This window comes from Diorhabda carinulata, chromosome 7 (assembly GCF_026250575.1).
Source record: "Diorhabda carinulata isolate Delta chromosome 7, icDioCari1.1, whole genome shotgun sequence".
NCBI classification, from domain to species: domain Eukaryota; kingdom Metazoa; phylum Arthropoda; class Insecta; order Coleoptera; family Chrysomelidae; genus Diorhabda; species Diorhabda carinulata.
The window spans coordinates 2089256-2106261 of NC_079466.1; the positions used below are offsets into that span (position 1 = coordinate 2089256).

A 17006-nucleotide genomic window follows, 5' to 3' on the forward strand; every position below is an offset into this window, starting at 1 on the left:
GGAATGGGGAGAAATAGAAGAAGCAATGGAAGAAGTGGCTCAAAAACAGTTAAGAGAGGATAAAGAGACAACAAAAGATGAATTATTTGGTGAAGATTACAGACAAGCATTGAGGAAAAGAAACAGGGCAAGAGAATTCATGTTAGATAATCCGACTGATGGAAGAAAAAAGGAGTATACAGATCAAAGGAAAATGGCATCTGCAGATGACGTAGTGCTCATAACTAGAATACAACAGGAACTAAAAAAAAAGGTTGTTACTATTCGAAAAGACAGCAAAAGAAATAGCCTACGCCAACGATTTTAGAATCAAGTATATGAAATTACTTTGGTTTTAATGATATCATTGATGGCCTTTTTTATCATGTCTTTTTCATAAATTAGGAACTAGCACTTTTATTTGGTGAGGATAACTAGAATATGGTTGATTTGAAATATAAGTTTGGTAAATAAACTTCTGGACAAAATTAACGCACCATTCTAATTAATCTAGATATTTACAATATAGAATAAAACTAAGTTACATTGAAATAATAATAAACACCGACAACCGATATGACATTATGTAAGTAGCCAATAACCTGTCTACTCAGTTGGAATGAGCCATATCATGCATGAATAGAAAATTAGGATCCAAAATTAGGGTCCTATTCTGATGTAGTCTTGCAAAATTTAATCTCTGAATTTTGGGTTCTCTGGTATGTAAGGTTTTGTAAACGTCCTCTTACCATTCGAGACGATATTTGATAATTCATTTTCTAGCAGAATGCTGCTGGTCATTCTCCTGTTTCTGGTAGCGCGTTGACCCAAAAAACCATGATAAAACCATGATCAATTTGATTAGTGCAACGTTTTCGCCCTTGTCCTGGTCTTCGATGGTACTAACCCGGTTCGTTATGTTGCTTCACTATGCGACTGATGCTGGAAAGATGTCTTCTTAATTAACCTTCATGATGCATTCAGGACAGTCAATGCTCACACTAGCTCCTCCATTAACACATTTCTTCGACGGTTCATATTTTTACTTGATATACTCGTTTTAATCAGTACTTTTTAAGACAATGTTAACACAGTATAAATCTAAAACGAAGTTTAATACGAATTACTGTCAAAACAAGCGTATGTAATATAATAGTTAGTTTAAATAACAACTCTGTCACTCTGTCAAACAAGGTCCTTGGATTACTTGTTGTACAGTTATCAATAAATAGAGAATATCGAGAAAAATATGAGTGGTTTGTTAATTTTGTTCAAAATCTCAAATAGCTCAAGTAGCCTGTACAATAAAATGGAAATAAATAAACAGCTGCATGTATTAAATTTTTTTATTTCACTATTTATTTTCTCACACAATTAAAAATCCAGTATGTAACATTCTTGTTATACTAAGAGGTAGTATTGGTTGAAATACCAATTTGTGTTATTTTTTTCAAAAGGTTCATACTATCATTAAATTAAATATTTTATTTACAATATATTAACATGTACATTTGAAAACTACGACAAATAATACATAAAAAGCATTCATCAATAACCTACAACCATCTAAACAATAATTTAGTCCTTAAGTTTCTATTTTTACAAAATCTCTTTGGCGATAAATATGAATTAATTCAGTAAAGTGGAATTGCAGTTTGCCATTTCTTCATAAAATTAACCCACAGGAGAAAATACTATTACGACAAATTAAAAAGGTACAATAATGGTGTAATTATGCTCCTCTTCCGAAATAGAAATGTATAGCAATATCTTAGTCAACAGTAATGATGTCCTTAACTGACCCCATACTGCACAGGTGAGAAAAACTTGACGTAGAGAGTCAAATTGCGTTACAAAAATGAAATGATTCATTGTTGTGATAGTTAATATCGTTTATTAACATAAATCGTTGTTTGGCTAATACATTATAATTTATTACAGAGCTAATGAACTCTATATGTTCTTCAGGAGACAGTTATTCTAATTTCTGGTAAATAAACGTTGCTGAAAATCACAAGTACCTAATCACATGATACCTAAGAAAAATCAAAGTCAGCAGTTTTTTTACTAATACCTATATTATTTATTCAGTTATAACCGTATTTTTGTACAGTTTTATGACTGTATATCGTTTTTTTTTTAGATTTTTCATTATCCTGTTATCCAAAAATATAAAAAAATGATCTAATTTTTATTTTTGGACTATATATTAGATTAGATTCGACCTGAATGATAAAGTAATTACTGTAGTGTTAACTGATCTATTATTATACAGCATGTCTAGTTAAGCACTAAATAGAATTATTGGATCCATAGAAAAATTATATTAGAGTACTGAAATTGAAATGCAATCATCAAATTCAAATTTTTCTAGAGAGTATACGAGGTTGTGAATTATATATATATGAATATGCATCTAAATGTTTTTGATTTTAGATGCATTAATATATCAAAAGGTCTAAGAAATAAGAAATTGAAGAAATTGAGTTTAGGCCATCCAAAATATGTCATTGTGCCTGAAATTATCAATACAATGCTTTAATAAATTCAACAAGATCTTCATGAAGGATATTGTGTATTCATATAAGTAGAATTAACATACTACATCATTGTATGGCCATATAATTTGATCCCACTGGATCGAGCATCATCGAAAGAAATGGGAGCTGTGTATAACATCTATACATATGTTGAATCAAGGGTATATTCATAAAAAGGTAGAAGCACATCCAAACAAATTTGCCTGATTCTGTAATAAGAGAAGATTTTCAAAATGACATCACTAAGAAAATAATAGTTTTTGGGCACATTGGTGGATCTGCTGATATCAATCTGGCGTGCAAATTAACCTCGTCGTTGCTCTTGTTGCTGAAATGACTGAGCTTACTAGTTCTTGTAGACTTTTTTCCATTTCAACACAAGCCTACAGCATACCGTTTTTATCATTATGGCTTTTATGGCTTAGAAAATTGAAATTATTGTCTTTTTATGGTGTCGATTGCGTATCGCACATCCACCGGCTTGGAAGACGGTAGCATAATTCCCAAGTGATGAAAATGAACTTATTCTAGAAAGTTCTCCACATAAGCCTGCTCCGGTTCAACCCTCCATCCTAGAATCATTTGTTTATCAAGTAGCTACTTTTATTTCGCAGAGAGGAAAACTGAAAATTTTATTAGGTAGTTTGTTTTTATATAAACTAATATTTCATAATATCTTGCAATAATTTCATCACATCCTTTGCTTTTTTGTATAGCAACTAGAGAGCGCTGTAGAATTCTCTTCCAGTAAACTAATTTTTATAGAGCTCCAAATTAGTAAGACTGTATAACTTGAAATAAACCATGGAGCAAAACCACACATCTTAAGTAAAGATTTCATTAATGTGAATGAGAATGAAAATCCTATTATCGTCTTTTTTCAACAAAGTTATGAAAAATAATTCACTATAACCAAAGTGGATATTAATAATAGATTGTAAGATACTTCATAATAATCTGACGTGAAAATTACTGATAAAATGTCAGATTAGCTGTAAGAAATTTGACCTAAGCAACAGAATTATAATTGGCGCAGTCACTAGGATCACGACTAGGTCCTTGTTATGGGAATCGAAATTTTGTTTGCTCGCCATTTTAACTGAAAAAAAAAAATGATTTGTTATAATAAAGCCAATTTGTAGAAACGAAAATATAATCGGAGCAGTTAGTAGGATTCAGTGAAAACTTATCGTTTTGATTTGAACTAAAAAAGTGGAAAATAAAAAAACTATAAGTAGAGTAAAATACAAAAGAAAATAATTGCTCTTGAAAATTTGAGACCTACGTAACAAATGATTGATTAACAACAATTAATACGTATTTTTATACATAGTATATTCTAATGAAATTACTACAAAATTTTCATTATACAAAGAAAGTCGTAATAATGTGATATAATTTGAAATATACAGAGTGGTTCTAAATTCATGATTTATATTTTTCTATATTCTATTTTTCGTGCACTCGCAAGAACCTAGCCACAGCTATACAGGGGTGAAATTAGCATCCCTTACTTTATTCTATACGAAAAGAGAGAAAAAATAATACCATAATTTATAATTTTTTGATAAATAGACTGGAAAACAGTTATATATAATACGTGATAAATGCTGAAAATAACTACCTCTACCCAAAATACATAAAAATAGCCTACATGTCAAGGATTGTCATACACGTTCAGAGACTTGAGGTGTATTTCCAGTATTTAGGTACTGTCATTCATATAATAAAACATATTCATGAATAAAACAAAGATTTTAAATTATAATTTCATTTCATAAAGCTTCTTCTAAAAAATTTAGATATGAAATAAAATGAGGGCTGCTAATTTCACCCTCTTATAATATAACCGAAAGGTTGAAAAAACACCTGTGGTTAGTCCTTCGCACGAGTATAAAAATTACAGACTTTTGAGTTTCTAGCATTACTAAAATTTAAAAAAATACGAAAAACCATTTTTAAGCCCACCTTTGGAGGGATGGTATCCCGAAAGGAATGAGTTGAAGCACTTTTGTTAGAGGAAAGAGTCATCTTAATTTCATATGAGTAAATACCTTCACAATTTGGTCGCATTAATTTAGAAACACCCTATATATACCGTAGAAACTAGTTAATTCAAACTATTTTACTTTACTCAATCCGGGCAAATAGAATTCTATACATTAGCAGAACAGAAACGGTAATAGTGACATGACCAAGAACATACATTTTTCTTTCTGTTGCTTATTACAACTTTATCAACAACCTCTTTAATCCACCCTAGATCAAGGCGTTTTCACACAGTTAAATTCTGAAAATCGAGGAACCATCTGAGGGCGAATTAGATGAGAAGATGTTATATATTCTTGAACAAAACAACGTACGACAAATAATTTATGAATTGGCTATAAAAGAATTAATAAACTCATCGATTTTAGTTAATACATTAATAATAATGATGATTAAAACTCTACTCGGCAAGAAACTTCAGTTACCACAACAATCTACTAAATAGTGATGAAAATGCGTTATACTAGATTATATTGACTTGTGGTTAGAATCAGAGAACCAAAAACGACGACTATGATGAAGCAGACGATACTATCAACTCTAAATCTGAGTTCAGTGAAGTCAAAGACTAAGATTTTATCATCAGTATTTTACTGATATTACAATGAATACATAATTTTTCAAGAAATCATTGCCAAAGAAAGACAACAGAAGATGATATCATTTAATCAAGATTTTCATTTATACGGACGAATTAGTACCCGAATGGTTCCGGATATCTGAGTTACTACCATATCGTGATTTACATTTAGATTTTAATACCTTTTGAGCTATTAGATTTTATGACTAAGAAATCGAAAGCTGCAATTCCTTTTCTACACTACTAATTCAGTTTGATTCTCGACTGTTTTCATTGCTTCCAGCAACAGACTCATTTTGTAAAGCATTAACTGCAGACGTAGGAGAATTACTACTACTTCCGGTATTCACTACAGGTTCCGGAGGTATTAGTCCCTCTTTCATCCTCTTCTTTTGCTTCATTCTTCTATTTTGGAACCAAATTTTCACTTGGGTCTCGTTCAGTTGTAGAGCTGAAGCTATTTCTATCCTTCTTGCTCTCGTTAAATATTTGTTGAAATGAAATTCTTTTTCTAACTCAGTAAGCTGTTTATTTGTAAAATTCGTTCTGCCGGTATTCAAACAGTTGAGGTTGAGTAAACTGGAAGCATTTGAACCTAAACATGAACTTCTTGAAGCTGGATTTTGGACGTCTAATGTAATATTGTTCGCAGAGGCATTTTGGTACTCGCTGAGAGAGGAAGTTGGAAGCTTAGCTAAAATAAAAAAAATCGAATTAATAAATGTAATGGGACTTATATTCATGTTATAAAGTTCTTTTAACATGAGGTATGCCATAATCATTGTTTATATTCGAAAATAAATTAAACCAATGAAAAATATTTTTTTCGATGATTCAGAAGCGCGGAGCACTCAATATTACTACAAATTCTTGATAGTTTTTTATTCCAATAATCAGAGTCATTGAAGGTTAAGTCATCTCTGACGAGAATACTATTCGACTTACCAACTTTGAGGATCATTTCTCAATCCCTTACTACATCTAAGTGTTGTGCAGTATGCAGTACGGAAAACCTCATAAGATCTAGAGTAGCATGTATTGTATGAAACGCAATTCATAATAGACATTTACAAATATTTCATGAACATCATTTCTTTTCTATTATGATGAATTTTCTATTTGGAATAGTAGTTTACTCTTATTTCTTCTTTTTAAATACTGACAAGCAAAGTGATGTTTTATTTTAGTACTCGAATAGCCAGTACCCGGACAATTTTAAATTATCTCGAAAAACCAAAATTATCAAAGCGTGAAAAATTTCCTCATAATATATGATCTTTGTATAAATTAATGAAACCTCTGGAGTTAAATATCTTTCAGTGGTAATCGCCTTATAAATTTGAAAGTAATACACTACTTAGCCACTTAAGATACCAACAGAGTTGTTTGTACGCTCATTTCTTTATCAATGTTAAATTTATTAGTGAATTAACGTGAATGGAAGGATTAACTATCCGAAATTGGGAATTCAGTTAATAATGCAGCTGCTAGATCTATGTCTAAGAAGTCTATAAGCATATACGAAAAATTCTATGTTAATTGTAATTAGTGTTACAAGAAAAATATTGAGCCACGTCAAAGTAATTTTAGCCGTAATATAAAAAATGACATCCATAACTAATGTTAAAGTTAGAATTAGTTGATGTTATGAAACACAATGTTAATGAAATTTGTACAAACACAGCCATTCTCTTTTTTGAACTAAATATCTCACAAAAAACTCACAAGTTCCAGTACATTGACTAAAGATATTAAAAAATATTCAAAAAGCACAAAGCATAAAACACAAAACCCCAGAATTTACAAATAATCAACAATAATATAAGAAAATTTCGATATCTGTGTTTAACATTAATCTAACAAATAGCAAATAGCATACCACCAATCAATAATTATCTCAAATTATTTATAATTTATATTTTTCTCTTGGAATACTTTCTTTCAAACTACATCTATCAAATTTTGAGCTTGTTTCTTCCAATAGTGTATTTGTTGGAAACTTTAGAAGTTAAAAATTTGTGTTCTTTTGAACAATAGAAACAATGTCGCATGAAAGTAGTTTACATACGCAATTGAGGATGGAAAAATTCTTTCCAAATAGTTGCTGCATTACCTTACAATGACACAAACACAACAAGAAATGGCTGCTCAGTCATTTGGTTAAAAAATCCCAGTCACTTGAAGTTGTATAACAGCCTTACCTAAAATTACATAGTACAATAAAATAACAATTTAATAAATTGTGGGATTCATATTTAGTGTTTTTACTATTTGTAAATAGTTCTAATTCATCCTGCATTTGATTCAATAATGCCGTAAATGTGGGCTTAGTTATTCGAAATCGTTCGAAAAAATCCAAGTAGTCGTATGTTTCTAAATAATTTTTTCAATGTCCATATATACTAGCAGTTATAGCTGTTTAATTAAATTAAAAAAAATATTTTTATCTATATGTACCTATATATACTAGATCCGACGAATAATAGACATTGATCGATGATACGGTATCAATTGTGTTCATTGAATTTTGTCGTTTTCAATAAAATTCACATATTTTTCTATGGTTTACATGAATTTGTTTGATTTAAAATCCCTATAATATTAATAAAATAATAAAGTGTCAATTGATATGAAAAATAGAAATACGTCGGAAATAGTATAAAAGTTCAAGTGAACATTGAGGGTAAGACACTAGCAGTTTTCCGAATAAGGTCAGTTATCCACGAATACTTTAAGTTTTTATAAATACTACTAATGAATTTCCAAAAAAAAATGAATATAAGAAGTATTCACACTTGACATTCATGTTTGTCTGTGTGTAAATGTGTAAAAATATTTTCTTATGACCGATATATTCAAATCGTTTTAAATAGATTAATGTGACTAGGACCATTACCAAAGCGAAATTAAAATAGACGTTTTTGTCTTAAAATTACAATTATGTGTGAAAAAACTTGAAACGGGACAAGAGGCATGTCGAAAGATCTTTTGATATTGCAACTTCAAAAGCAACAACGTTACACTAAAACTCTTCTGCACCTTTACAAATATTGAAAGCAATTCTGAAGTTATTAATTTCAGTAACTTTTATTCTTTGTTCCATAAGTCTTAAGACAAGTCTTCTGGCACAGTAACGATTGACTCTAAGAATGAAGTTGCTCAAAAATTAAGATCAAATAATTGTCAGAACACAAGTGTGTCTACCTAAGTTATTCTTGATGCATGATCCAAAAGTTGAAATGCAACCATCAGATATAAATTTTTTAGAGCAATATACGATTAAAGTATCTTTATTTCTTTTTTTATTTTTCTTTATATTTCTTTTTCATTTATTCCGAAAAATGTTATGAATTAAAATTGTTTTGAATTAAAAGTTATATTCAAATATGCAATTATAGCCATTTATTATGAAAATTCAGGTTCCGTCATTATTTACCAATTATTCCGTATTAATTTTTTTGGCTGGATACAATTTATTTCTCTTACCTGTTAAAAATATGATAATCTTTCTATTTATTACTGTTTTTGAATAACTTTGAAATTTACATACGTGATGAATGCACAATCATTTTAGAAATTGAAAAATCAATACAAAGATTATTTATTAAACAGAAACAAACATAATTTAATTTTAATTCAATGTCCTACAATGTCAAACTCTTGTAATACTTAACGTATCATATTTGTAATAATTTTTTGGCATTCATCAGAAATAATCCTCTCCAAATGGTCTACATCATCAAATGGCCCTCGCAGATAAACTTGCTGCTTTAAGTAACCCCATAAAAAAAGTTAAGAGGAGTCAAATCAGCAGACCTAGGAGGCGAAAAACTATCTGAATACCTGTGAATCACCTTCCCATGAAACATATTTACAAGGAGTACTCTAACGTTTAACGTACTATGGATGGAAGCACCCTCTTGTTGGAACCAATCCATTTTTTTATGATATGATAATGAAAAGTGTACTAATCAAAATGTTGGTATTAATATATTTGGATTATGTCGCTTGCAAATTGCGCATTATCTTGAAAGAGATCCTAAAAATACACAGGACATGCATGTCGGCGTACATTATGACGAAAATAACATAACAATAGATCCTGTGGCTATCACCACTTGATGCGTTGAAAAAAGTATTAACAATATATTTCACACGTTATTGGAAGTGCCATTAGTTGAAGTGAAGCCTCAATTATTTTCGGAAATGTTAACAGTATTATTGTGTTGCTTATTTGGATAAAACCGAAAAATGTATATGCAATCAATAACAAAATTTATTATGTACTAATTTAAATGAAATTTTGTTGAATTGCTTGACAAATACTGTAATCTTATTCTTAGTTTCATTATATTTATATAAAAATTAAGAGCCGACCCTCATCTAACTGAAACAACGAAGACAGATTAACCACGTAAAGGGCATTTTACGTCCGACCTAATTCAATTGCTACCTAATTCATCTTATTAACTTCAATTCTGTATAGTTGGGAGAAGTAGCAAAGTTTTAACGAATTTTCTAAATCCATTTGAGTAATTCCAGGATAAGTTGTCCATTAAATAAATTGGAAAAGTGAAATTTAAAACCAGACGAGTTGAAACTAATGTTTTTTAAAAGTTTACTTTACGTATGTAGGGTTGGAAGGAAAACAAATTTTATAGATGGCATTTAATTGAAAAAATATAGGTAGTGATCGGCCATTTTGTGTTAATGTTTATATTTGTGATCTTCAGTTCAATCGGTACTTTCCTGTTTAGACGGAATGATCAAAATAGGTATCGACGATTCTAAACACATTATATGTTTGCCTAGCCCTATGTCCCTTTCAAATCGGTAGTTAACCAACCTACTTTAACAACTAATAGTAAAGGACTGGAGATCTATATCTTAATTTCTCAAACTTTCAATACCCTAGGGTTCGCTTGTTCTCGAAGTAACTGCTTTAACAAAACCCACTTAATGCAACGGAATTGTGCGTAAATAGAATTATAAATACTTTTCACACTGATTACAACACTACACACACTTTTATAACCAACACTTCACTTTAGATAACACTTCATTAAGGCCCGGATTGTCTGGATCCTAGGTCGCATATCTTCAATTTTTTAACGTGAGCCTTTATATATGCTCTTGCAATGAATTTAGAAATACTGTCCAGACACTTTTCTTTAGAACCTTCTCCTTATAAACTTCTTTTAAAAACATCAAGAACAATAGTTAAACAAAGATTACCCCATAATAGCCGTCATCTTTTATAGTTGTTACTATAGTAAATTATGTCAAGCACCATAAGATGGCGTGCGGCTGTTTACTGGTCACATTAAAGTTCAAAATTAGATCTTATAGTTGGTGGAAGTAGCAACTGAATTCAATTTTCATACCTCTGGTAGGTAGTTATATAAAGATTCTATATCTATTTTTATATGGATCAATTGAAGTTTCATGAAAAGTTCTCAACACTAAACAGATGATTTCTACAACAACCTACATTCTATATTTTAAAGTTGAGTAAACACTGCAACGCATCAAAGTTCTGAATATTTTGCTTATAGGTCGGGCACACTTTTGATGAGTACTCGCCACATATGGGTTTATAACACTCAGGTACAATACATTTGAAATATCTTTCTTTTAATTCTAGCCGGCCATGGCACTTTTCCCTTTTTTCTAGTTTCTCAGAGCCAACTTCTTGATCAGCCTCTTCGGGGATTTTAATAATTCTTCTTATATTGAATCGTCTCATGAGAAAATTTTGTATTTGTCACTCACCTTTGAGGTTCTTCGACGAGTATAACTAACTTATTTTTATTAGGAACTTAAGAAACTAGAGTCATATATTTTTTGAAACCAAATGAGGTTCCAGATTAACCAACTTTTCCATTCTTTTTTAGTTGAGGAATATCCTACAAACGCACCATCGAATAGAGGATATGAAATGTGTTTATCAGCAAAGAACTTTTGAGTCCAAATTTGCAATAATATAGACGCACCATGGCTCCTCATTTTAAAAATTGGTTTCAAGATATACCAAAAAACATTGTAATGGCAATGAACAACGTACCTTATTACGACTGACAGAAATATAAAATGCCAAATAAAACAAATAATTGTTTTGTTTGAGGAAAACACCAGCAAAGCGGATCTTTTAGAGGCATTATCAGAGAAAAAAATTAATTGAATCAACTATTACTTTTCCGCTTTCTTTCTTTGTGTTTTAATAAATTGCAATCTAAAAAGAAATTTGAACAAAGAACAAATTGGCGGTGCCAACTGACCACTTCTTTCCATATCAAAAGCTCCTTCAGCAGTTTTTCGATATTATTTTTTTTACAAATAGTTATTTAGTAATAAACGCCATCCGTATTTAAGATGAAATTATACACATTTTTTCATGATTTTGCCTCAACTACAGGCAACATTTTATAGAAATTTAATACGAATATGTTTTGGAAGCTGATAAATCCAATGAATTTGTTTTCAAGTCTGACTCTCATAGAGGGCGCTAGTTACACAGTTCGTACCAAGTAGTACATAACTTTTTAACACAAGATGGAAATTTGAAAAAGGCTGATAATATTAAATAGAATTCAATTAGAGTAGGTGTTCAAAATATTAGCCGTTTTCACTAATACAGAAGTCTATCCTTAACCTTAAGAATCCATAAGTCTTCTAAATAGTCCAAGAGTGCAGCCAGAACACAGAAAAATTATATGTCGGATACCACAATATGCAAAGAATAGAAGTAAGATAATGCGCATTTGTCATAATGGCAAATACAAGAAAAAACCTACAAATGAATATTAACATATGGAATGATTCGTTGAGGAAGCATGGAATGAGGCTCAATGTGAAAAAATCAGTTGTGATGGCAATTACAGAATATCATCAGGAACCAGACATATGTCATAAATAAGTCGGAGATAAAACAAGTAAATGATTACCAATATTTACGGGCTATAATTGAAAATACTGGCAGGAATTAGAAATTGATACACGAATTAACAAATCCGTTAAATGTTATTATGAAATAAATAACAAATTCTATTCTATTCTATTCTTATACTAGCATCGGTTAATAATTCATAATTTGCTAATCAAAATATTCCGAAAACGACACACAGTATCGAGTTCGATCAAGAGTAAATTTTTGGTGTAAAATTAAATGATGTTTAGGTTCACTCACACTCACACGACTAATAAATCTAATATTGAAAAAGTTATGTTCAATATTACTTGGTACGAACCGTGTAATTAGTGCCTGTATGATAGTCAGACATAAAAAAAAATCATTGGATGTATCAGCTTCGTATAAAATTCCATTACAATGCGTAGTTGCGTGAAAAATGTGTATAATTTTGTTTTCTTCAACGCCCTTTATCTTGTATACGGATTACGAAATTTTTTTACTGCGCAAACCCTCAAATATTTTTCAGTTTTCTATCCTAGAAACGGAATCACCTTTTTTGAAAACAATCTGTGGAAATATTGTCAGTGTTTGAAAACGACAACAAATTAGCAGATTCTAAGAAATTATGAGAAAAAAACATATTTTTGCATTACGTAATTGCCAGAAAACGAAGATATATACACATGCAATTTACATACTGATGAAAAGATTTGTCAATAAGTGAAAACAAAACAAAAACCAAACCTATATTCGGGGGAGTTGTTTAGTATCTATGTACACTAATCCCTAGGGTCCGGTGCTTGACCAGCTGTGTTTTGACTAAAGTATGAAAGAATGAGCTCACAAAATAAAAGCGCAATATTAACGTCACATGGTAAAGGATTATGTTTCTGCAAATACTGCTTACCCTATAACTGACCAGGGTATGGATTTATTTTCATGGAAAAGTTTGAATAACTGCATGTGTTTTTCATTTACTAAACTAGCGTTTTCCGTCGCGACTTCTCAGATAAAGAACAGGTATCTTTGTACGGGAACGACGTGAAAAATGTTTTTGAATTGATTAGATGTCAATTAGCGATCCGTATCTCACAATTTATCCAAACCAATTGAATCTGAGACAGTGGTTCCATCTATCTAAAATTGTCGTACCCATAACTTATGCACAACTTTGCTAAAGATCATCAAATGATTAATTACATATTTTACATTAACTTGGTTGAAATTGGTTCAGAAATCAGAAAAATCAGCTTATGCTGATAGCAATGTCGTTGTGGATATAATTTCAAAGAAGTAAGATGGGTATCCCAATTTCGGACAGATTCGCCTCTGTCATTTCTATTAATTTCATATATTACCGTGCTGATTTGAAATGAAACGAATACAGCGAACGAATTTACATTGGAAATTGGCGTACTCATCATTTTTCTTCGAAGGAATGAGAAAGTGTTCTGCTGATTTTCCGAATTCAATCGTGGTCGCGGTTTCAGAAGGAATTTCTTGAAGGTTGCCCAAAATAGGCGGTTGTGCCAGAAAACATCGATACTAGGCTGTCAAAAAGATTTGTTCGCGTTGGATACCGCATAATGTTCGTGTCGATTGCTGAAAAAATCCAATCGCGGAGCTTCAAATGACGTCTGTAAGATCTCGACAGCTGACGAATCAATATTCTATGCATACGAACCCAAAATAAACAACAAACGACTATAGGGGTCTTCCTGTTTTTTCAAAATAACTGATCAATTAGGAAATAACAATCGCAGAAGACGAATCATTCTCCATCATGACAATGCGAGCTCTCACACATCAGTTCAAACAAAAACGTAAGTAAAAATAAGAACTCTGTTTCACGGCATATTCCAAATAATCTGTTTTGGTCAAAAGATTCAACAGTTAATACCTGCGAAAACAGATAATAGAAGTATATGGATGTAGTTGACTAATTTCTGCCCAGAAAAATCATATGATTTTGATACAGCGTCTTTAATATAAGCAAAAAGAGTAAGTAAAATACAGTTGTTTATGCTATGAAAAGTTAATGAAATGAATTTAAACTTGGATTAGGCCACTAGTTACATGACGAAAATTTTGTTGTTTATATAACAAAAATTTTCTTCGTTATAAAGCCAAAACAATTTTCTCTATGTTATTAGTGAAATCACTCCAACAATGCAAATAATACTAGCAAGGAGCTACATTCGAGACAGTACGAGGAAATACATGGGTCAGCCTCAGTACAACTTCTCCCAAAAATCTTAGCCAAAACACATTCAAACGCAATTGGACTATTCCTAAAGTTAAACGGAAAATATAGCAAAAACGAGCAAGAAGTTTAGAGTTACGTTTAAATACTGATTTGTCCGACCAGAAGTCACTAAAAATGCTGACAAGAGACGAGAAAAATTCTGAGAGAAAAATTTTTTGCAATAAACAGTATCAAGTGAGTGATTCAAAGACTTAAACCAAATCACCTGGCAAAGACGGAATGCTACAGAAATAATAAAGAAATATCTTCAAAAGCTTTTTTTGAAGCCAACCTGATACATAAAATATGGCGAGAGGTGAAAGTACTGTTCATACAAAAAACGGGCAGAAGATCAACCAAAATCTTATCGCCCGATCAATCTTTCCTGCATTTTCTTAAAAATTATGGAGAAAGCCGTAGAACAATACCTCTGAAGCACGGCTCTCGTAAGACAGCATAAGCAACTTGCTTATTAAAAAGGCAAGTTTTGAAATGAAGTATGAATGGCTGCAATATTATCTTTATATTGCATTGAGAAATCATAAAAATAAATGTTATACAATTTCTTTAGATGGTTTCAAATACAAAATTTTCCTGAGAAAAAAGTTGCATCCCCATGAATGACATATTTAATCTATAAATAGGGTACGGATGAATGAAACAAACCACTTTTGTAGTTACGGGCATAGCAGATAAAAGCCGAAAAAAGATGTGAATATTAATATATAAAACTGTCACTTTGAAGAATTGATGACTCCGGACCCTCTCATAACTTGCCCTTAAACAGAAAGTTGAGTTGATAAAAGTACATTTTGAAATAATGTAATCAGAATTAGTATGGATAGGTTAGGATACGTAGTACCTGTTTATATACAGTGTAAACGGGTTCTTAAAAAATTATTAAGTATGTCAAGTAATTATTTAGATTGCATTTAATTAAAAAGTATGATACAGTTTTTTACGAAGCAATTTGGACCCATATTAGATTGAAATTTCTAGCTCATGATTATTATTGATGTGGGTCCAATAGAAATTTGAATAGTTGTCTTAAGATTGAAATTGGATAGGTGGAATTTCGGCGAAACGCTACAGTAGAATTAAATATCAACACATAATACTATGAAAAAGCTATCACAAAGAACGTATTGGAAATATGTGTTCTCAAATTTAAGTCAGTTGTCAATTAAGTTGCTCAAAAGTATCAGAGAGAATATCAAAAATTACAGTGAAATCTTAGAATTATGGATATATTCTTTCTTTTTCACATAATCTTATAATCTCAAGTTTCTCGGACGATAAATTAGTAACTGTCACTGTAACCTTTTATAAAGATATTATTTTGGAAGCTTCCACAATAAGTAGCTTTTCGAGGGTGCAAAAACTTACCTACATTTGACATGTAAGGGAAGAACAAGTACTACGCTGTACTGAAGAGATGCTCTGATGGTTCAAATTTATATTGCCCTCTGCAACGATAATCTTGGGTGAGTCAGGGATAAAGCATCCAAAATTTCAATAGCTTTGAGCAATTCCTTACTATGATGCATTTATTCTTAACCGCTAGTTCAGTATCCCTGGTATATCCAAAATCGATCGTATTATGTCTCAGAATGACGAAAATATAAATGAAAATTGGAGGTTCCCGTTTGCTAATTACGTCCGCAGGAATCCATTCCACCTTCGGAGACCGCTACTCTACATAACATGAAGCGAGCACCTCAAGAGGCATAGAAATGATTTTGAGTTTTTAACTTTTGCAGAGGCAGGCAATGTGGCAGGCAAAACTAAGTAAAGTGATAGGCTGTAACTTCTATCTATTAGTATCTTCTAGTGGAAAATACTCAACTTTTGATTAGTTATGTAATAAATTATGGTTCCAAAACATGTGAATAGTAACCAGTTAATTTTGTTGCAACTGTATACACGTAACCTGTTTTCCAGATTCCATTATTATCCATCATTACTTGACCTCATTATTTTGAAACTGACTAGAATTTCTCTAACAAGAAGCGTATTTCCATTAGTCGTGCATGATATTTAGGCGCTTATACGTTTTCCAATTGGTAAAATATTTTCTAAACTAGGCTTCCAGAACCATTATAATATGAATTTGCGGTTACTAGGACCAATAATTGCAAACTCTGCTTTCAAATAAAATTATTTCACCCATAAAAGGTGGAGAATCTCCATGATCTGTGCCATAGGTGCGGTGTAGGAAATCTACTGTATGAAACATCTATAGGGGTTGCTACCGTGACTATGTCTGTTAAAATTAATTTAAGAGATGTTACAGTATTCTAACCAAGTGGTATTGCGTACGAGTACGATTTGCAAGAAAAATGAAATTTCATAAGTTAAAACATTTGTCATAAGCAAGAAAGGAATATATAATTCATCTATCAACAGGGTACCTGTTGTAAACTGATACATTTTTGTACCCCGCACAATTTTTGTTAGAAATCCACATCTTATAGTGGAATATATAAACGAAAAAAAAATATTTGTACAAATTGAAACATTGAAACAACAAAATCTGTCAGATAACAACAGTATTCTATTTATTTTATTATTATAAACCCAAACCAGTTTAACGAATACATTTGGGTAGATATTGAATATTAACTTATTGTTGTATAAAAACACAAAAATGAATATGAATGATACAGTCATTTCATGTTCGTTAACATATCCAATAAAAACTTT

General features: G+C 31.0%; 1 protein-coding gene across 2 annotated transcripts in view; it reads right to left on the minus strand.

Annotated features, from left to right (window-relative positions):
- Positions 1–1310: 1310 nt before the first annotated feature.
- LOC130896436 (homeobox protein Hox-A1) overlaps positions 1311–17006 on the minus strand; it is a 62177-nt gene continuing 46481 nt past the window's right edge. Inside the window, exons 2-3 of one of the 2 annotated variants that reach the window (XR_009059569.1) lie at positions 5331–5842; positions 1311–3618 (exon numbers count right to left, since the gene is read on the minus strand). Coding sequence is in view for 1 of the 2 variants with exons in the window: in XM_057804566.1 (XP_057660549.1) it covers positions 5397–5842 (446 nt within the window). In the remaining variant the exon portion in view is untranslated. Of the gene's footprint in view, positions 5843–17006 lie in introns of both variants that reach the window. The other variant, XM_057804566.1, reaches the window with a different exon arrangement.